The 22,641-nt window shown below is 26.0% G+C and overlaps 3 protein-coding genes across 4 annotated transcripts in view; 2 read left to right on the top strand and 1 right to left on the bottom strand.

The window, feature by feature from the left end:
* The window catches only part of LOC145835304 (uncharacterized), a 171,681-nt gene that overhangs the window by 47,147 nt on the left and 101,893 nt on the right, over positions 1-22,641 (top strand). The gene's annotated exons all lie outside the window — the stretch shown is intronic.
* Positions 15,828-21,984, top strand: LOC145834855 (uncharacterized). Its single transcript, XM_082942375.1, has 6 exons — positions 15,828-15,853; positions 19,775-19,922; positions 20,540-20,640; positions 20,883-21,388; positions 21,614-21,763; positions 21,977-21,984. Exons 1-6 carry the CDS (start codon positions 15,828-15,830, stop codon positions 21,982-21,984), a joined length of 939 nt encoding a protein of 312 aa, XP_082798501.1.
* The window catches only part of LOC145834852 (transient receptor potential cation channel subfamily V member 6-like), a 2,541-nt gene continuing 2,224 nt past the window's right edge, over positions 22,325-22,641 (bottom strand). Inside the window, 1 exon segment of the mRNA XM_082942369.1 lies at positions 22,325-22,336. Within this exon segment, the coding sequence (XP_082798495.1) occupies positions 22,325-22,336 (12 nt within the window).

Here is a 22,641-nt window from a genome sequence, read left to right as displayed (position 1 = left end):
CTTTTTTTGTTCGTTTTAATTATTTTTTGTTTAAACTTTTATCACGCTTTTTTTCTTCGGTTTAATGAATTTTTTTTAGGCGAGAATTTACTTTAGAGTAAAGCTGGGTATAAAAAGTTTTGTGTTTTAGTACCGATATTTTTTGATCGCATGAGCTCAGTTTCTTTTTACTAACAAACTGGTAATGAATTACAAGAATTGAAAATTATTTTATCTGAAAATTAAGATATAATCAATTTAATACTAGTTTTTTACGTTAGTTTCAAAACTTTTTAAGTTTATGATTATTTTTGAATACAGACTTATGTTTTACATACAAAATAAAACTACAATAAAAAACTTAGACTACAAAAACATCAAAATTAAGCTACTAAAAATTATTAAAAATGTTTATAAATTTAAGAAAAATTTAACTGTTTTAGTTTTTAGCTATAATATTACTTATTTATACAAAGACTTTTGTTTTAAGAATAGTTTTTTCAAATCAAAAGCTTGGTTTGTAAACAAAAATAAATCAATAAATATAAGTAGAACAAAAAATTATCGTTGCAGAGAATATAGTTTATAAATTTGTCTATTACTTCAATTAAACTACTAATATTTAGAGCATATTTATTTCGGTGATTAGTTTTTTAAAAGTAAAATTTAAGTCAGTGAAGATTTAGAACATTTTAGAAATAAGCTTGCTAAGAAAACATCATTTAAAGCGTATAACTTAAAAAAAGGGATTTAAATAAGCCGCTACGTTACTTCTTGTAAAATCAATAGTTTAAACTCTCAAGTACTTTGATGTGTTTACAAAATCACAAGTTGATCTGTCTTGCAATCATTAGAAGCATTTATGTTAGCTAAAACTGTTTGTTCAAAGCTATGAAGTGTTTTTTTTTTTTTGAGGTAAATCAAGTACATTCTCAGTAAAGTAGTTATTTTTTATAGTTCTATTCAGTTTGAAAAAAACTTCAAAATTAAAATTTTGTTTTAAATATGTTATAGCGGATTGCATATAAAAATCTTAATTATTAAAGGTATAGTTTTCAAAATTATCTAAAGTAAAAACTGCTTATTACAGCTTAAGCCATTCTCTTAAACATGAAGTTATTTGATTATCATGTGCTGTTCATTTTAACAAACTTGTATGTAAAGTTTTGTGAATCTTGCTTAACAAACTGCAGGTAACTTTCTGTTTAGTTTAACTATTTGTTTTTAATAGTTTTTTTATTTTAAGCACATTTGGATATTTTAAGACAGTTTTGAAATCGTATTAAATATTTATACAAGTTTCCCGCCAAGTAGAAAGATATATCGATTATTTTATTTTTTTTAACAGTTGTAAGAACTATTCAGAAACGGATACAAAAAAAGGATTTTATGTCAGTTGCTCTAGTTACAAAAGCACAAACTATTTTAAAGATGTTCCGTCAAATGTGACAATGTTCAGACTGAGACAAGAAAATATGAGAAATTTAACCGCAAATGTAAGTATTTTTTTACTTGATCAAGTTTTATTTACTCTAACAAGCTTATTTTTTAAAGATTTTCTGTTAGATCAAAAATTTGTTCGAATAAACTTTATGCCTAAACATGAAATAAAATCTCAATTTCAAAACGTTTTATATTTAATCAGAATTAGTTTATGCCCACAAATAGTATATGATTAAAGTTTCTTAAAAGTATAAAACTTGATGAAAAAATAAATAAAAAGTATAAGTTTAGTTTTGCCAAATATAATGTTAACAAGAAGTATGTGTACAAAATCGTAAAAATAATAGCTTTACGAAAATTTAAAAAATAATAAGTCAATACTTTTTAAACTAGAAATAGGGTTTTTTTGGCTATTCATATGTTGTTTATTTAAGGACAAAAAAGAAACTGCTCAAAATTTTTGGTCCTTGGACCTAGTGTTCGAAAAAACCTTTCGCTAATCGAGTCGAACACCACGGATACTTTTTAAGGTCTTGTCCAGGATATTTTTTTTTACTTGTTAACTTGATTATCCTTAATAGAATGGAATGTTATTTTCTACATGAATTTTAGTAAAAAAACAAAATTTAAATAAATTAGATACAAATTAAATGTAACAGTAAAATAAAAATTACAGATGTTTAAAGATCTGCCAAATGTTCTTATTTTGAAACTAGAAGACAATCAAATAGTCAGCATAAACGAAAGTGCATTTAAAAATCTTGGCTTATTAAGAAAGTTGGTTAGAAGGCTTGAATTTAAAAACATTGAAAAATAGATATAATATTTGAAAATTAATGATATCAAATTCATTTAAAATAACTAGCTGAATCTTATTTATGTTCTCTGGGTTAGTAATTTTTCTAAATCTAAGTTTTAATAAACTTAATTTTAAAACATACATTATTTGATATTTTATCAATACCGACTCAGTTTCAGTTGGTTAAAATTTTATCCAAGTGTACAAATTTATTGTTTAGGTTGTACCTCACCGACAACTTAATCGAACATTTTCCTTGGAGCTGCCTCGAAGACCTCCCCAATCTCACCCACCTCAGCCTCAACAACAACCGCCTCCTGACGTTGCCCGGCAACGACGACGTCGTCATGACGCGGCTGAGTCACCTCACCGATCTTGGGCTGCACCCAAACGACAACCTTCGTTGTGATTGTGACGTCATTGCGTTTGCCCGTTACCTAGCAACGAGCGACGAGGAGTTCGTCGCCAGGTGGACGAAACTGGGGTGCAAGAGCAAAAGCGAGAATCTCCACCCCGAATTCCCGTCTCTCAACCACTCAGACGTGTACGAGAACAGTGTTTGCTACCGCCCCCGAGTGTACGTCATATTCAAGAGGGGGGAGAGCTTAGAGGGGTGGGGGATCGTGAACCAGACCCTGGTTGCCAACAGCAGCGTGACCTTCAACTGCCTGGTTGACAGGAGGCCCCGGATGGCCGATACCACTTATCTGAAAATATCCGTGTTCGGTTGGTTTTTTAAAATGCTTAAAGTTATCATTAATTGTTTAAAAGTAATAATTGTATGAAAAGTTAGTTTTTAGTTTGATTTCAATTATCAAAAAAAAGTTAAATATTTTGTTATTTTGCACCATGAAGCTTAATAATTTTTACAATACAATTTTATTACAACAATTTTTTCACCGCTTTCAATTCTTAAAACTAAGCCGACCCCTGAAATAGTAAATTCAAAAAGGTGTTTCGTTCTCGATTGGAGTCACTGAAAACTACACGATTTCAAAATCTACTGTGACAGTTGAAGAAGAAAATTTGAAAAATGGAGCAATATCTTGTTATGTTGAAGATTTTACAGGCACTTACTATGCTAGTATTTAATTGGTAAAACGTTAGTTACTAATTTTATACGTTTTAGTAATTAAATTGTTATAAACACTATAAGAACATTGCTGTGGTATAAATCTTTGTAGTCTGTTTTTGCAATTTATGTTTAAACAAACTAAAAGTATTTAAAATATGCAAAGTCTTTTTTTGCTTCTTAGACTTACGTATTTAAAACATTTTGTTTTATGAGATTTATATATTTTTAATTATTTTGCAGAGGCCTAAACACAAAATAAAGAGCTAGTTAACTATGATTCAATTGTTAATAAAAGTTTTGTTTCTTTAGCATTAAAATCAAAGCGGGTAAATTTTAACGTTAATCAAGTAATTAGTAAAGCAGTTTTATGCAAAAACCTTATGGCTTGGAGGTTTTCAATAAGTAGCTATATGCTGCATTGAGCTAAGATTGTAATCAATATTTACTAAATTCCTATTTTAATAAAATTGTAGGTTTAAAGTTTTTAATGAATCATTCAATAATATTTTTATTAATTTTTATTTTCTATTTATGTGCAATTTCAATTTGTTGATTTTATAAACGATTTATATTCATATTTATAACATTTCAGCTGTCAAACTGTCAAAGAAATGTAAAAAGTAGTTTTAAATTCTAAAGCTAAAAAGCTTTTGTTGTTTATTGTCTTCAAACTTATTAATTATTCATTTTGTTTAAAAAACCAACGATGATTTATTCTACTTGCTTTGAAGCATTTCAATTTAATGTGATATGAATTAATTCTTTAATGCACAGAAAGTATAGATTCATAAACCAAAGCCACTTATTATAAATAGTTAAGTGAATTTGGTTAGAAAAATTGACGCTTAATTTAATCTTTTTACAAAAGCAACGACTAACGCTGATATGAAAATAGTAAAGTCAACGAACGTCATCGAATTCACAACGGAAAACACAACTTCATCCAATGCTGATTGCGTTAAAAGTTCAAAATCCATTGACGTCGATGTTCTTGCTAACACTGTGAGACTTGATTAGCATTATTCGGTTTAATTTTACAATACATAAGTCTTTTACTTTGTTTTGAAACTATTTATTTATACGATCAGTTATTTTCAAAGAAAATAAGTTTACATATTAGATTTTATAAGAAAATAATATTTAACTACAAAAAATAAATCTTTCAAAACGTTAAAACAATTTATTTTATATAATGAAATTAATTAAAACAACAAACTTTTTCGAATTAATCATGCATTAAAGTTTAAATTGTGTAGGTATCATTTTTTTTATACTTCTATCTACTTAACAAATCGTTTTAATTTTGTACCAATGTAAAATAAAAACAAAAAATGACTCAGACCTCAAAGAAGTTGGCTGAAAAACATGATGATAGAAATAAAAAAGACAAGGCTGGCCATGCGGTGAAACCAAAGTACACAAATTTTTTCAATAAAGCTTGTGGGGCCGAGGACGATTTCAAAATGGCTCTTTATAAACAGACCAACACAACTCATTTCTCGTAAGTTATTTGAAAAGAAAAGTATTATCATGTATGAATATTATTTTTAATATGTTTTGGTTTCGTATAACCAAATAAAGTTTGTTATAAGCTAAAGATAAAACTATGCTATAAATTTAATTCTAATATTATTAAGAATTTTTATATTTTGAGACAAAAGACCATATATTGATGTACTTTTTTTTACATAGCTAAAAGTTGTAACAACAATAAAAAAAATATTTTGTTTCAACCTCAAGAAAACAGTTAATTGAATTTTTATACTCGTTTACTTACTGTTTGAGAAAAAATAATATTTATCTCAAAAAGTAGCTGAACAAAATATTTCGTGTTATTGAATTTTACAACTCTTAATTGGTAAATAGTTAAAAAATTGTTTGCAATAACACATCTGATAATTTTAAAATGTTTTAATAAACATACATCAGCTATATCACCTTCGAAACAAGTTTAAACTACATTTAATTGAAATAATATTTGTTACCACAACTAATATAAAAATTTATACACAACTTAAAAACTTATAGTAACTCGTTTTTTTTTAAAGCATATAACAATTATTTACTAGGTCTCTTACATTTTTACTATCGTCAACGGCCTTAATTGATTTTTGCTAGTTTGTTCAACTTCGTTAGCTAATATTTAATCAAATTCATTTTAAACAGTTACAAGTTGGATGAATATTTAAAAGTTTCCATGCAACTTCATAATGAGCACAATGCAGTAGACGTTGATTTTTTCAGATCAAAAGTTTTAAAGAGAGAGGTAAAGTTATTATTTTTTTGTTTTTTAAGGTAATAAAAATAATAATAAGCTAATAACTTGAGTTTAATATGAAAAATATTTCTAAGACACATTAGTAAATAAGAAAGGCTATAATTCTTTTTTGTTTTTTTTGTACATTAGAGTAGAACCGCAGTATTGAGCTTTAAAAGGTTCTCATCCCAGATGGTTTATAACTACTTGAGTATTTTCTTAAAACCATACTATAAGACACATACACTAGTCATATTTCAACATAAGTGTTAAAATCTTATCTTTTGAGTTTTTATTTACTGTGTGCGACTTTTTTGTTTACAAATAACTTAAGCTTAATGATACAAAAATAAGTTTATATTCAAACAAATAAGTTTTTTTTGACCTTTTGACAACATTTAAGAAATTCATATTAGCTAGTTTTCTAGTAAGTAAACTACATATTCGTCAAAAAAGAAGCTATTTTGTTTTAAAAATAAAAACAATAAAGTATTAAAGCCGGGCGGAATCAACCTAACCTTTTGATCTTGTTTAATATAAACTTGAGTTAGTTACTATGGTAACTAACATTAGAAAAGAGAAAATCATTAAAAAATTTACGTAGCGTATAAATCATTCATAACTTTCATTCCTTTTACCGGTAATTTTTCTCCATAGTGTTTATTTTCTTATGTACATAACGTACTAATTTTAACCACTCGTTGAAGCAAACATCGATAAAAGTTTTTACAACTAATTACAGGTCGAAAAAACTTTTCGTGCCATTTTTCACAAGATTTTTACTTGTATTTACAGAATTTGAAAAGTAAATTATGTATATAAATATGGATGTACTCTAAAATATTCGTTTAAGTGTAACTTTTAAATAGGGTGTTACAAATATAACAAATGCTACAACTCACTTAAATATCACATCTACTTAAGGATTTTATTAGACCTTTTTCTATGGCAGTTTAGTATAGTTTGTAACTTTATTTTTATTGACTAATTAAAGCTAAACGCACCAGATTTTTGAATTTACATCTACTAGTTAATAAAAAATGCAAAATATATATTTAAGTTTACATAAACTGTTATTAGATAAACTATCATCCAAATTTAGGTTTGTTTTGTTTTAATTCGATAACTAAATAAAAAACCATTGTTGTACTGTAACAAAGTACAATATATTTTCTACACTTCATTTATCAATTCTTTAATCTTTTTAACAAATCAAACATCTGTTCAGGCAATTTTTTTCCAACCAATCAACTTAAGCAGTTTACCATTTTCCAAACCAAGACAAATTCCATTAAACAGATTGAAAAGTTAATTCAAACCAGAAACAAATGTCAGTAACAAAGTCAACTCGGGGTAAAATTCAATCGATGTTTTTGCGTTTTAATTTTCAATTAGTAAAACAGTAAATTCCCTAGACGATTTAGAAACAAAACTGCTGACGCTTGAATATTTGAAACGCTGTTCAAAAAAAAACTACTATTGTTAAGTTGGTGAAAATTAAGGCATGAATAACCACTAAGTGCATTACTAAAAGCGTTTTAGACAAGTAAAACACTGGAGATAAATATTTTTCGCTAAACAAACTACTGAAATTAACAGTTTTTTGAAAGTTTTTTGTTTGTTAAAATTCATCTAGGGTTTAGTTTTAGTTGGTGGAAGATCATTTAAAATGTTATATTTTGTTTTTATTTTGATTTTAAAAACTGCTCAATACAAAAGTAAAAAATTGCTTAACATTGTACTAGTTTTATTTCGTTTAGTGAAATATAAAAACCAAAAACAAAACCATCTAAAAACGAGAGTAAATAAACATACACCTAAATTTATATTTAACTTTATAAAAACTGAACTATGTAAACAGAAAGTAAACAGACTATGTAAACAATCTAAAGTTTTTTTGAATGTTTTTTTTACAGCAATCTAACTAATCACTTAAGTAATTTTCTAAAGTTTATTGTTTTATTTTAAATGTCTGCAGTAGTTTTCTGAACAGTTTCAGTGAAAATATATTAAAACTTTTATGAAAAGTATTGGATTGTTATTTATATTAGTAACAAACAAAAACTTAAATTTTGAATTAGTTGTAGAAAAACTTAAATATTTTATTTTGTTTGTGTTGTAACTTGTAAAAGTATTTTAACTTATTTTCAAAACTCACCTTATTAATTTTTTTTTTAAATCTACAAACAAAAAAAACAATGTATAATTAATTTGTTATGCTGGGTCTTAAATTTACTTTTGTAAGCAACTCTTCAATGTGGTTTAAAGATAAAAATTTCGATAAGTTATATAATTATATACTGAGTACAACTAAAGATGTTTTCACTTAACCTGCTGTTTTTTATTATTATTTTACTTTTAATTTATTCGTCTATTATGCATTTAAAATAAACTTAATTGTTAAATATTAATAAAGCTTACTTTCTAAATGACTTTTTCTCAATAGTTTTCGATTCAAGGTAAGTAACATAGTTGTAGTTAAACATCTAAATACATCCATGTTACTAATAGTTGATTCTATATATTTTTTCTTTCGTTTAATTTATACGTATAGTGTACTGTAAATATTCACAAACTTTCTAAATTACTATTGTTAAAAACATATAGAAGAAGTAATGTAGTAATTTAACTTAATACTTCCAAGGTTTTCCAAGATATTAAAAAATACAGTTTCATAACTCTTGTACTTAAATTTTTTATTTTACTGTTGTGTACTTATGTATTAAAAATTTATTTAAAATAAAAAAAAATCCAAGAAACTATAAGCATTTTTTATAACAAGTAAAACTTCTAGCCAGTTTTTTTTTTCTTTCTAATAACTTAAAGACGTCTTACTAATAATTTTTTACGTCAATTTCATTTAACATTAAAAATTCATAATTTAGCTGGGAAAGATATATACTGATCAATATAAATATTTCAGTGCCTAGAGACTTACATAGGTTTTGTCTAGCCTGAAAGGAAAATACTTTTACTTAACTAAATATTGATATTTTTTTATTATTAAAATGCATGCTGAAAGCTAAAATTTTAAAATATGTTTTTAAAACAAAGCTAAACTACAAAGATAGTTAACTTATATATTTAAACATAACGGACAAAGTTTGTTTTCAGAATGAAAGTGAATCTAAAACAAACTTTTATCCAATTAACTGTTTCTAAACTGTATTATTAATTAACAAGCATGAAAAAGCTCACTATCTTTTAAATAGTTTTTATCCAGCCAAACCTTTTCTAATATGATTTTTTACCTTGTTTAAACATTAAAAGTAGGTATGATGTCATAATGTACGTAATGTTACAGATGACAGTTTGTCACACATTCGGATCTAAGATGATGAGAGTGAACTTGAAAAAGAGGAAGAAAAGACAAATTTATTCAATAATGATCAATTCTCACTCATCCTCGTTCATTTGTTGCGTCATACTGCCTGAAAAGAAAAGAGGGGTACTTTTTGTTAAATTTTATGCAAATTGTTATTATGTATTCTCGCAAGTATTAGAGACCCGTGCAAGGCACCTGTTTCGTGTATTTAACACCTGTCCATGATTTCGAATCATGTTGTTAAGTATAAACAAATGTTTATGTGAAAAACCTATAGTGAAAATTCGTACATCTTAAGTTAGTGAAAATTGGAATTCAAAATTTTACAGTTATAGAATTTTATTGTTCATTACTGTTTATTAAAGTTCATGAATTAAACATTTAAATTTATTTCATCCTTTTTTGTTAATAAAGGCTTTAAAGAATGAACTTCTTGTTGAATAAACCCTAAAAAACTAAAAAAAAAAGTCACGATTAAATGTTTTTACCATAAAAATTTTGTTTAAGGTATTTAGACCTATTTATGTAACAAACTAGCACAAATAAGTAGAAAAAAATAGTTCATTTCTTCAAATCTTGCCGTGATTAAAAATATAAACATCAATTCGATCAAAAATCGAATTTCAATTTAAGGTTTGCGGCCAGTTCAAAGTGCAAAAGACCTCGACCCACGACATCGTATTCGTCATGTTCGTAGTAGGGGGTTTTTTGTTTGGCCTCGGGGTCGTGCCGCTGGCCGTCGCAACTTCCTACTACGTGTGGGACAAGAGGCAGCAGAGAGCCAAGACTACAAGGTTGTTGTAAATAATTAAAAAAATAGTTATTTCACCGCGAACGAGTTTTAAACTGTGTTTTTGTTCAAAAATAAAGTAGATTCTTGATATAAAAAGTAAGAATTTGATAACTGATGGAAAACTTAAACTAGTGGCAAATGTTGTGTTTTAAATTTTTGCTAATGACATTCATTTTTCTAGCTAACACTTGAGCATCGTTTTACATAAATTTATTTGCAATGAATCAAACAATCATATTGAACATAGCAAGTATTAAAAACAAAAATATTAAAAAATATCGCTTATATCTTTGTTATTTATATAAATAACTTACGAGTAAGTTGTACAGTATAATTGTAAAAATCAAAAACTAAAATTTAAGTTCTTTTAAATTGCGACGTTGTTGTAAATAATTCCAAAAAATAATTATTCAAAAATTTGTACGGTTGCTGAGTTTCACCGCGAACGGGTTTTTAAAGCGTGATTTTTGTTCAAATAGAATGTTGACACTTGTCGTAAAAGTAAAAAAATAACTGATGGAAAATTTTTAACTAGTACGAGTTGTTGTGTTTTAAAATATGACATTGGTATTTTTTAGATAATATTTGAGCGTTATCTTTAAAAAACATGTTTGCAGTAAAAAATTGCTGCTATTCTTGAGTAAAACGAGTGTTTAGAATGAAAATATTCAAAAATATCGCTTATAATTGTGTTATGCATATAAATCAGCTACAAGTAAGTTATGAAGTAAATGTGTAAAAATTAAAAATAAACAATAAAGTTTTTTTTAATTGCCGAGTACTCAAGTCCGCTTAAAACTAAATCGTAACTCTGCAGAGCCTACGAAAGAAAGAAAACTGAATTGAAGAAAACTCAAAGTCTAGGAACGAGATCCAACCTGCAAATATCTTCATGCAGCTCCAATGAAGAATTGGAAAAATTACATCAGTCTTTTTGAGTGTTTAAAGAAATTACAAAAATTTCAAAACACTGCCCATATTAGCTTTAAAGTACAACATTTCGCTCTATCTTATTTTTTAGGTCAAAACATATTTAGTTTTGTTACTTTTTTTCAATGTTTTATTAATACAATTTTAGAATTTGTTTGTTTTACTTTATGACTAAACTAAGTAAAGTTTCATGCTTTTCTTAACCAAAAGTTTTTATGGTTTCATTAAAATTGCTCTGTTGTTGTTTTTATAAACTATATAAATTAAGAATTAAACTGTTGTTTTTATCGAACAGTTATAAAATTAGTAAGTTGCACAAATTTTATATCGCCAAAATACTTGAATTCAGTTTTAATGATGTTTTTTCTTCTTGAGATGGAACAAACTCATTAAGTGGTTTTTTATTATTTTAACTACCTCTACTTCTATTCCTTTGCCTTTATTAACTTTTGCTAATAACTTGTGACGTTCTAGTAGAAAATTATTTATATGCTGAAAGAACTTTACGTTTCATATACATTTTATTTCAAATACATTCGAGTTCGGCATTTGAATAATTTATTATGGATGTTTTCTTTTTTGAAATAATGAACTAGTTAAAAATAATATTTTTTATAAATTCAAACAAAGAATTGCAGCTGTTCAAATAAATAATAATTAAACGATCAGGTTTCAAATTCTGTTTTAATGTCATGCTGTACAAAATTTGATAACTAATTAAAACTTATGTACAATTAAAAAATTAGATAATTAACTTAATTTTTTGTAAACTAAACTGTAAAACTTTTTTTTGAATTAATCTTATTATTATGTAAAACTTTCGTTTTGACGACAATAATGATTTATATTTATTTTTAATTTTTAATGCTAAAGTAGCTTTTTATTAAAGCTCTTAAGAAAACTTAAAAAATTTAGAAGAATTTTAACAAAAAGGTTAATATCTTAACTAAATAAACATTAAAAAAACATCAATAAAAACTTCAAGTGACCGTAGTAAAACATTTAGAACTTTTAATTACTATGTAGCTTTCGATGCGTACTTAAAAAAATTATACAAGTTTCTGATTAATGGTTGTATTTTAACCGTTATAATCCTTTAATTATTACATAAACAACTTTTATTTTATAAAATGTTGACTATTTTTTGAGATATACCTTTAAAAAGTTTCAAAAGTTACTAAAATGGAGTTATTTTTAGTAGATATCAGTTCTCTACTTTTATCTATATGTTTTTGATTTTTTTTCGCCATCATAATATTATTTTTTAAATCTAAAGGAGTGTTTTTATTTTTCATTATATATTACTTTTTTAGTTGTGGCCCTTCAAACACTGTTTTAAGAATTTGAATTATTGAAATTTGAAACTTCACGTAACTGCTTTCATCAGATACGCAGTAAACAATATGTCTTCTTCTATACCCATATCTACCTGCATTTTAGTGTTTATAATTTTAAATTCACTTTTGTTTAGATATTTCAACTGTTTGTAAGCTTACCTAATAGTACACTGACATAAAGTTGTGAAATGTTGTAGACAAAGTAAAAGATCTACAGTTTTTGTTATGAGTTTAAAATGCTTTGATAAAAAGTTGTTTAACCTTATTATAAGGTTTGGAACTAGAATGTTACAAACCAAAAATATAATAAATATCAATATAGAATTTAGCATTTCACTATACTTTTCTTTACTGATTTTTTTTCTAATTGTAGTACTATTAAGCTTGATTTAAAATCTCTTTAACTAGATGTTATTATAGATAAACTTCTTCTAAATCCATATCTATCTCCACTTACACAAGCCTTTTCACTCTAAAATCACTTTTGTTTTTATCGTAAACTTACATAAAGTACACCAACATAAAGTTTAAAAAGTACTGCTAATTGTAGTAGTGTTAAATTGTTTTTAGAAACTCTTAATTTAAAATTTAGATGTTGTCATAGATGAAATAATAGAAGCAGTATTAATTTTTATATAATTTTGATCATTGCCTAATTAAAATAAAAGAAAAGAAACAAATACCAGTTGTATAAATTTTATTAAGAAATGCATTATATTACAAATGCATGAAAAACAAAGGTAAAGGACATAAAACCATCAAATTTAATCGTCTTCTGCTTTTGTAAGCTTTCCTTACATTATTGAATGAAATTCTCAGTCCTTTAGCAAAACTCGAAGCCAGCCTCTTCGCCTTTGACTTAGTTTTAACTTCTGGTTGCAGCTGGTCGGGAGAAACTCGATTTGATCTAAACCACCTGAACTTTTTAGATTTAGGTTTTATCTTCCGTTCATTGCTAACTTCCAAAGTCTTCGATGTTTTGCTGTTGATATTTTACTGAGCTACAGCTTTTAATGTCTGGTAGTAACTTTCAATACCAGGACTTTTCGTGAGAAAAAACTCACTATCGTCAGACAAGCTTTCGTAATCTGGCGTCAGTTCTATTTCGAGTGAGCTAAAACTAAACACTTCCTTAATATTTTTGTCTTTTTCAGATAATTTATTATCAGTTAACATTTCTTTTCCAAGTTTCATTACCTCATTATTTTTCTTTACAGAAACTTGTGCATCGTTATCTCCCATGTCAAAGTTTCTTTGCTTTCCCAGCTTCGTAGAGACTTTAATGCTTTTTTCTGTTTTAAAAGTCATTTGACAGTCTTTTGCTGCATCAATAGAAACAATGTCATATTGTTGCTCTTTTTCAGGAATGTTGCTTTCCACTTCATTGTTTTCAGTGGAGTAAATCACCATATTGAAAGAAGCATCATCATAATTAACTTCATCAAAGTTCTCCGTTATAAGGCTCACTTTCCTTTCGTTTTGTACCAACGATGGAATATTTAAAAACTCAAACTCATTTTTTAAGTTAGACTCAGTTTTGTTTCCACTACAAAGCTCAGAAGTTTGAATTGGTACATCATTATTATGTACAACAATCTCATTCGCTTTTTCAAAGCTAGTTTGCTGCTGAATAGCATTGAAACTGTCAGCTGACAAGTTTTCTTCTACTGCAGTCAGCATTGTATTCATAAGATCATTTATAATAAATGCGTTTTCCATTGCGTTTTCTAAAACGTGATGTTTTGAAAAAAGATAGTTTGAAATTAATTAAAAATTATACATCAAAATTTTATTGACGTAATAATTGGTTTAAAATTTTATTCTTTTTTTCCTCATAAAAATCATTAAATTATTATTTAAGATTAAAGGCAAATACTTTGCATTTTTTATTTAAGTAAAAAGTTTGAATCACATTTTTTAACTGTCTTTGTGTACAATTAAAGCTAAAATAAAGAATTTAAAATTAACGTTTATGAAAGCTTGATAAAAGATATGTCATAACTAGTTTAAATTATTAAAATGTGAAATAACTACTGTTTAGTTGATAAATCGGTAAGATTAAGTAAACTATACTTTTTTATGCATAAATATGTAAATAGAAACTTAAGATTGTTAAAGGATTTAACGATAATATATATAAATATATGCTTAAAAATTTTATAAATTAAAATTAAAAATCTGCTATGAAAACGTTTGAAGTAATATATTACTATCAGAATTTAGTTGATGTACACATAAAAAGTAATAAAGCTGTAAATATAAAAATCTTAAAATTTCTGATCAACTACAATAAAATATGCTTACGCATTTAAAAAAACCGTTTTTAAACTAAACTAACAATAAAGTTTATAATATATTAAAATTGAAAAAATTAATATAAATATATTACAATTTATGCAACTCAGTGGTTTAAAATTAAACAAAGTTTTGTTAACACAACTTTGTCTTAAATGTTTTGATAAAAAGGGATTCTTATAACTGAAGTGAAATATAATACTTACTTTAGTTAAAGTTTTAAATATATTATCATTATAATGTTTTGAGCATTCCGTATACTTAAGTAAATGATCTCCAATTGCCGAAGGAATTTTGGTAGGCTTACTAGCAGAAGTAGCACAAAAAAAATAACAAAAATATAACATATGTTTCTATATTTTTATTATTATTGTAAGTTTATTGTCCATATGATGGACCTATGCATCAAAATCTAGGCCCTTAAAACAGAAAAAAGACACATAACGAAAAAATTTAGAAATTAAACCACAAAAATAACACAACATGTTCATTGTGTTTAAAACAAAGAAAAAACATGTTTTAATATAATGTATACAAAATTTATACATTAATATATAAAGCAAAATTTAAAAAAACAAATTTATAGTTATTTATTACTACTTATTGTTAATTGACTAATAACAACATAAACAAAAACCTAAAGACCCAAGCACTATCAATAGACTGGCCTGATAAAAAATCATTAAACTCATTGAAAAAGTACTCATGATTAATAGAGGAAAGGTACTGCTTTAAAAATTGAACTATGGACGAAGCTAAATCTCAAAATTAAACCAACGGTTGATTAAATTACTTATTAGTTTTACCAACAAACGTTTACCAAAGTTTCTTCTAAATTTCAACTGACCTATAAAAAAAGAGATGTGTCAAACCTCATTATTAAATTGATATGATTTATAAAAAAATATAGTTAGTAAAATACAGTAAAAATGTTTTGTGATGTTTTTTAAACTGTCATCAGATAAATAAAGAATCAATGATTGTTATTAAAAATATCCAAAGCTATTTTTATACTTTAAAGTTTATAGTACTTTCGAAAATTTTACTCCAGGTTAATTGAGGATTAGAGTAATACAGTAACCTCTCACTTAGGTACTCATTTTGTACACAGCGCAAAAGTGCGTACCCAACCGGCAATGCCTACTGCTTACCCAATAAACTTTGGTCTTTAATTACCTTTAATTAACCTAACACAAAAATATTAAAAGCCACTAAAGTTTACAGTTGACTATTACTTCAAAATCCTCCGAAACAAAAACTTTCAGCATAATTTAAAGATTTAGAAGATTTGTTTAAAGATTTAGCAGTTTTCAGACTTTATGTATGTAATTTTAAGTGTATATTTGTATTTTAATCACAAATTTTTTTAGTGTATCTTTTATTTCCTTGTACCTTTAACAATTGCATAGTATAATTAGTTATAATTCTTGAATAAATAAAGATTTCTGAAAATATTGATTATGTTTTTGTTAACTTGTGTTTACTCAAAAAGATAATTTGAGGTATTACAGTTTTACTCCTACCTACTTATCATTATTAGTATTTTGCGTCTAAACTGTTTGTCTAAATTGTCTACACAATAGTAAAGGATAAAATGGTGGTTGCTCTGAAGAAGAAAAGGTGATTATTGTATATTGTGATTCCCATAGCGAGCAACAAAAAAATTCTGCTAAACCAAACGACAAGCTAAAATAATATACATGTTTTAAAAGCACTTAGTTTTAAACAAACTTTAGTTGCTGTAGTCTTTATTTTCATAAATATCGTTTTTCATATGCTTTTTACATTTTTTTTTCAATCATTGGGTATTTAAAAATTATTTAATCATTTTTAAATCTAAATTTTGTACGATCTTTAAAAAACAACTTTTTCATGGTTTAATCATGGGGTGTGCAAATTTAAGTTGCACTGTTCCTCATTTTCCTTAAATAAACTGCACTAATTTTGTTTTAAATGTTTGATTTAGTATAAACTTTGTAAGTTCATGACTTTTTTCTCGCTCCTTTTCTCGCTTTCTACAGTATAATTAATTTTACAGTATAATACTTTTAGATTTGTTTTTTAATTTGAAAGTAAAAATATTGCATTTTGAACACAGCAGTTTCAGCTAAAAAGTGCGTACCCAAGTTATTCGTACCTAAGTGGAAGGTTAGTGTATTAGTTTATAACAAGCTATTTCTAACTGAGTTTAACAATATAATTTATTGTTGTACTTTTGTGTAAAATAAGTATGATTATTAAGCTTCATACTTAATTATGTTAAATATCAATGCTTGATTATGTTCAAATTTAGTAGTTAAAAAGCTCTTAGAAAATGGTTGTTTTTAAGTAATGAGCAAAATTATAATACAGTGTTAGAAGAATGTTTTTGTTTTAGATTTCAGCATTAATAAAGATTCTAAAAAAATTATATGTTTTACATTTTTAAATCTTTTTAATAAAGCTTTATAAAATTTCAAAACAGCTGTTATGTTTATAAAAATAAATATATCAAACTACGTAAAAATTTTAATTGCACCAACAAGTTAGTTAGTTAAAAGATTTTCAAAAATAGTCAAGCACTAACTTAAATTAGTTATTTGCAATTAGTCATGAATTTCATAAGTTATATTGTATAATAAAAATTGAATTATTATTTATTGAACGACAAAAAATACGCTTAAAAATTTTGGTCCAAGGACTTGATGTACAAAAACTTGTGCAGTTTAAAGAATCTAAATAGAATGAAAAGTATAAAAACACTTTCATTTATCTAAAGTTTTTAGCATATTTTTCGCAATTTAGCTTAAAAAAATTTTTTATTTGCTTTGAAAACTCGCAGTTCTTTTTATTGTAGAATATATTTTTGTGTTTTTTATAACCGTATGTAATATAAAAACATTGTTAAAGCAAAATTAGCACTTAAATAAGCTTATTAAATTTATTATATGACTAAGAGTATAAAATATAACACTTTAAGATGTTACATAACAAACTAATAACAAACTATGTAAACATTTTTGTCATTTTACTTTTTCAATTTAAGTTTTGTTTAAGACTAGGTTGCGGTCCTCTGCCCATTAAGGGTTAAATGCGGTCCACATAAACGTAAATTTTTAAAGTTTAAACTAGGTATAATTAAAAAAAAATCAGAAACCCAAGGTTAGTGTAAGTTAATCAAATCTTATTCAGGAATAATTTAACTCGTTTTAATACATGACTATTTAACCAAGGTTTAAGTTGTTCGATAAATTATTCAATTTACATTTAAATTTTTGTACATAATAATTTTGAAACATATAATTATTAAATCTTTTCTAATAAAACACTAATAATATGGAAAAGAACTAATTAAAATTAAAATTAAATATAAAAATGATAAAAAAGTGAAGCATAAAATAAAACATAAAAGAAGTAAAGATATGATACAAAAATTCTATTTTTACAACATTTAAATATCATTTTTAGTAAAAAAATAATAATAATAATTTTTGTGTTAAAAAAACAAAAAGACCGGACATGTTTTGAAATTTATAAGTTGCTTAAAAATTAAATATACTGCTAAAAAAACCTCTAAATCAAAACATTACATTTTTTCTACTTATGACTTAATTCTATTATAAAAATTTATAATTATCCAAATGTTTTTATTAACATTTTTAACTGTATTCTAAAAAAATGTTAACTAAAACTTAAAAAAAAATTAAATGATAGTATACAAATTGATTAAAGTTTATATTTTAAAATATACTCTTTATTTAAAAACTTCTAAACACTTTAAATTTTATTATGTCATCAACAAAAATCTCAATCATAAATTACTGACAAAGATAAAGTTTATTTAATGTACTTTCTACTTAATTTTTCACTTAAATTTCACTAATGAGAAACACTCATTTAAAAACTTTTCCTAATCGTATATAATCACAAATTGTCAATAGGTAGGTCATTTCCGAGTTCACTCTGAAAAAAAAAAACAACCGAAAAGAAAATATTTTATCTATTGACAAACATTCTGATCGTGATTTATAAACTTCTACTTTAACAGTTCACACCATCCAAGAGTCAGTCGGTTGCCAACAATAAAACAGAGAAAATCAATATGAATACTTAATAAAGCCAAGACAAGTCTTTGCCTCAACATGCAAGAAAATTCACGTCTTCACACTTTTGTTTGTTTACCTTAATCAGTTGGAAAAAAGAAAAAAAAAAACAGCGTGTTTTAAATTTCAACACGCTTTTTTTGTTCGTTTTAATTATTTTTTGTTTAAACTTTTATCACGCTTTATTTGTTCGGTTTAATGATTCTTTTTAGGCGAGAATTTACTTTAGAGTAAAACTGGGTATAGAAAGTTTTGTGTTTTAGTACCGATATTTTTTGATCGCATGAGCTCAGTTTCTTTTTACTAACAAACTGGTAATGAATTACAAGAATTGAAAATTGTTTTATCTGAATATTGAAATATAATCATTCTAATACTAGCTTTTACGTTAATTTCAAAACTTTTTGAAGTTTATGATTATTTTTTGTATACAGACTTATGCTTTATATACAAAATAAAACTACAAAATAAAACTTAGACTACAAAAAAATCAAAATTACGCTACTAAACATTATTGAAAATGTTTATAAAAGTAAGCAAAACTTAACTGTGTTAGTTTTTAGCTGTAATATTACTTATCTATACAAAAACTTTTGTTTTAAGAATACTTTTTTCAAATCAAATCTTAGTTTGTAAACAAACATCAAAAATTCAACAACAAGAACCAAAAAGTTATCGTTACAGAGAATATAGTTTATAAATTTGTTCACTACTTCAATTAAACTACTAATATTTACAGCATATTTATTTCGGTGATTAGTTTTTTAAAATTAAAATTTTAAGTCAGTGAAGATTTAGAACATTTTAGAATTAAGCTTGCTAAGAAAACATCATTTAAAGCGTATAACTTAAAAAAAGGGATTTAAATAAGCCGCTACGTTACTTCTTGTAAAATCAATAGTTTAAACTCTCAAGTATTTTGATGTGTTTACAAAATCACAAGTTGATCTGTCTTGCAATGTTTAGAAGCATTTATGTTAGTTAAAACTATTTGTTCAAAGCTATGAAGTGTTTATTTTTTTCATTTGAGGTAAATTGAGTACATTCTCAGAAAAGTAGTTATTTTTTATGGTTCTATTCAGATTGAAAAAACTTCAAAATTTAAACTTAGTTTGAAATATGTTATAGCGGAATGCATATAAAAACCTTAATTATTAAAGGTATAGTTTTCAAAATTATCTAAAGTAAAAACTGCTTATTACAGCTTAGAATACATTCTCTTAAACATGAAGTTATTTGATTATCATGTGCTGTTCATTTTAACAAACTTGTATGTAAAGTTTTGTGAATCTTGCTTAACAAACTGCAGGTAACTTTTTATTTAGTTTAACTGTTTTTATTTATCTGTTTATTTTAAGCGTATTTGGATATTTTTAGACAGTTTTGAAGTCATATTAAATATTTATACAAATTTCCCGCCAAGTAGAAAGATATATCGATTATTTTATTTTTTTAACAGTTGTAAGAACTATTCAGAAACGGATACAGAAAAAGGATTTTATGTCAGTTGCTCTGGTTACAAAAGCACAAACTATCTTAAAGATGTTCCGTCAAATGTGACAATGTTCAGACTGAGACAAGAAAATATGAGAAATTTAACTGCAAATGTAAGTATTTTTTTACTTGATCAAGTTTTATTTACTCTAAGAAGCTTCTTTTTTAAAGACTTTCTGTTAGATCAAAAATTTGTTCGAATAAACTTTATCTTTAAACATGAAATAAAATCTCAATTTCAAAACGTTTTATATTTAATCAGAATTAGTTTATGCCCGCAAATAGCATATGATTAAAGTTTTTTTAAATAAGAAAACTCGATGATAAAATAAATAAAAACTATTAGTTTAGTTTTGCCAAATATAATGTTAAAAAGAAGTATGTGTACAAAATCGTAAAAATAATAGCTTTACCGAAGAAATAATAAGTAAATCCTGTTTAGACAAAAAATAGCGTTATTTTGGCTATTCATATATTGTTTATTGAAGGACAAAAAAGAAACCGCTCAAAATGTTTGGTCCTTGGACCTGATGTTCGAAAAAACCATTCGCTAATCGAGTCGCACACCGCGGATACTTTATAACGTCATGTCCAGGATATTTATTATTACTTGTTAACTCGATTATTTTTAATAGAATGGAGTGTTATTTTTTACATAAATTTCACTAAAAAAAAATATTTTAAATAAATTAGATACAAATTAAGTGTAACAGTAAAATAAAAATTACAGATGTTTAAAGATCTGCCAAATGTTCTTATTTTGAAACTAGAAGACAATCAAATAGTCAGCATAAATGAAAGTGCATTTAAAAATCTTGGCTTATTAAAAAAGTTGGTTAGAAGGCTTGAATTTAAAAACAGTGAAAAATAGATATAATATTTGAAAATTAATGATATCAAATTCATTTAAAATAACTAGCTGAATCTTATTTATGTTCTCTGGATTAGTAATTTTTCTAAATCTAAGTTTTAATAAACTTAATTTTAATACATACATTATTTGATATTTTATCAATACCGACTCAGTTTCAGTTGGTTAAAATTTTATCCAAGTCTACAAATTTATTATTTAGGTTGTACCTCACCGACAACTTAATCGAACATTTTCCTTGGAGCTGCCTCGAAGACCTCCCCAATCTCACCCACCTCAGCCTCAACAACAACCGCCTCCTGACGTTGCCCGGCAACGATGACGTCGTCATGACGCGGCTGAGTCACCTCACCGATCTCGGGCTGCACCCAAACGACAACCTTCGTTGTGATTGTGACGTCATTGCGTTTGCCCGTTACCTAGCAACGAGCGACGAGGAGTTCGTCGCCAGGTGGACGAAACTGGGGTGCAAGAGCAAAAACGAGAATCTCCACCCCGAATTCCCGTCTCTCAACCACTCAGACGTGTACGAGAACGGTGTTTGCTACCGCCCCCGAGTGTACGTCATATTCAAGAGGGGGGAGAGCTTAGAGGGATGGGGGATCGTGAACCAGACCCTGGTTGCCAACAGCAGCGTGACCTTCAACTGCCTGGTTGACAGGAGGCCCCGGATGGCCGATACCACTTATCTGAAAATATCCGTGTTCGGTTGGTTTTGAAAAATGTTTAAAGTTATCATTAATTGTTTAAAAGTAATAATTGTATGAAAAGTTAGTTTTTAGTTTGATTTCAATTATCAAAAAAAGTTAAATATTTTGTTATTTTGCACCATGAAGCTTAATAATTTTTACAATACAATTTTATTACAACAATTTTTTCACTGCTTTCAATTCTTAAAACTAAGCTGACCCCTGTAATAATTAATTGAAAAAGGTGTTTCGTTCTCGATTGGAGTCACTGAAAACTACACGATTTCAAAATCTACTGTGACAGTTGAAGAAGAAAATTTGAAAAATGGAACAATATCTTGTTATGTTGAAGATTTTACAGGCACTTACTATGCTAGTATTCAATTGGTAAAACGTTAGTTACTAATTTTATACGTTTTAGTAATTAAATTGTTATAAACACTATAAGAACATCGCTGTGGTATAAATCTTTGTAGTCTGTTTTTGCAAGTTATGTTTAAACAAACTAAAAGTATTTAAAATATACAAAGTCTTTTTTTGCTTCTTAGACTTACGTATTTAAAACATTTTGTTTTATGAGATTTATATATGTTTAATTATTTTGCAGAGGCCTAAACACAAAAGAAAGAGCTAGTTAACTATGATTCAATTGTTAATAAAAGTTTTGTTTATTTAGCATTAAAATCAAAGCGGGTAAATTTTAACGTTAATCAAGTAATTAGTAAAGCAGTTTTATGCAAAAACCTTATGGCTTTGAGGTTTTCAATAAGTATCTATATGCTGCATTGAGCTAAGATTGTAATCAATATTTACTAAATTCCTATTTTAATAAAATTGTAGTTTTAAAGTTTTTAATGAATCATTCAATAGAATTTTTATTAATTTTTATTTTCTATTTATGTGCAATTTCAATTTGTTGATTTTATAAACGATTTACATTCATATTTATAACATTTCAGCTGTCAAACTGTCAAAGAAATGTAAAAATTAGTTTTAAATTCTAAAGCTAAAAAGCTTTTGTTGTTTATTGTCTTCAAACTTATTAATTATTCATTTTGTTTAAAAAACCAAAGATGATTTATTCTATTTGCTTTGAAGCATTTCAATTTCATGTGATATGAATTAATCCTTTAATGCACAGACATCATAGATTCTCAAACCAAAGCCACTTATTATAAATAGTTAAATGAATTTGGTTAGAAAAATTGACGCTTAATTTAATCTTTTCACAAAAGCAACGACTAACACTGATATGAAAATAATAAAGTCAAC

This window comes from Thalia democratica, chromosome 4 (assembly GCF_965202585.1).
Source record: "Thalia democratica chromosome 4, ktThaDemo2.hap1.1, whole genome shotgun sequence".
Lineage (NCBI taxonomy): Eukaryota > Metazoa > Chordata > Thaliacea > Salpida > Salpidae > Thalia > Thalia democratica.
This window is presented reverse-complemented; position numbering and strand designations above follow the sequence as displayed.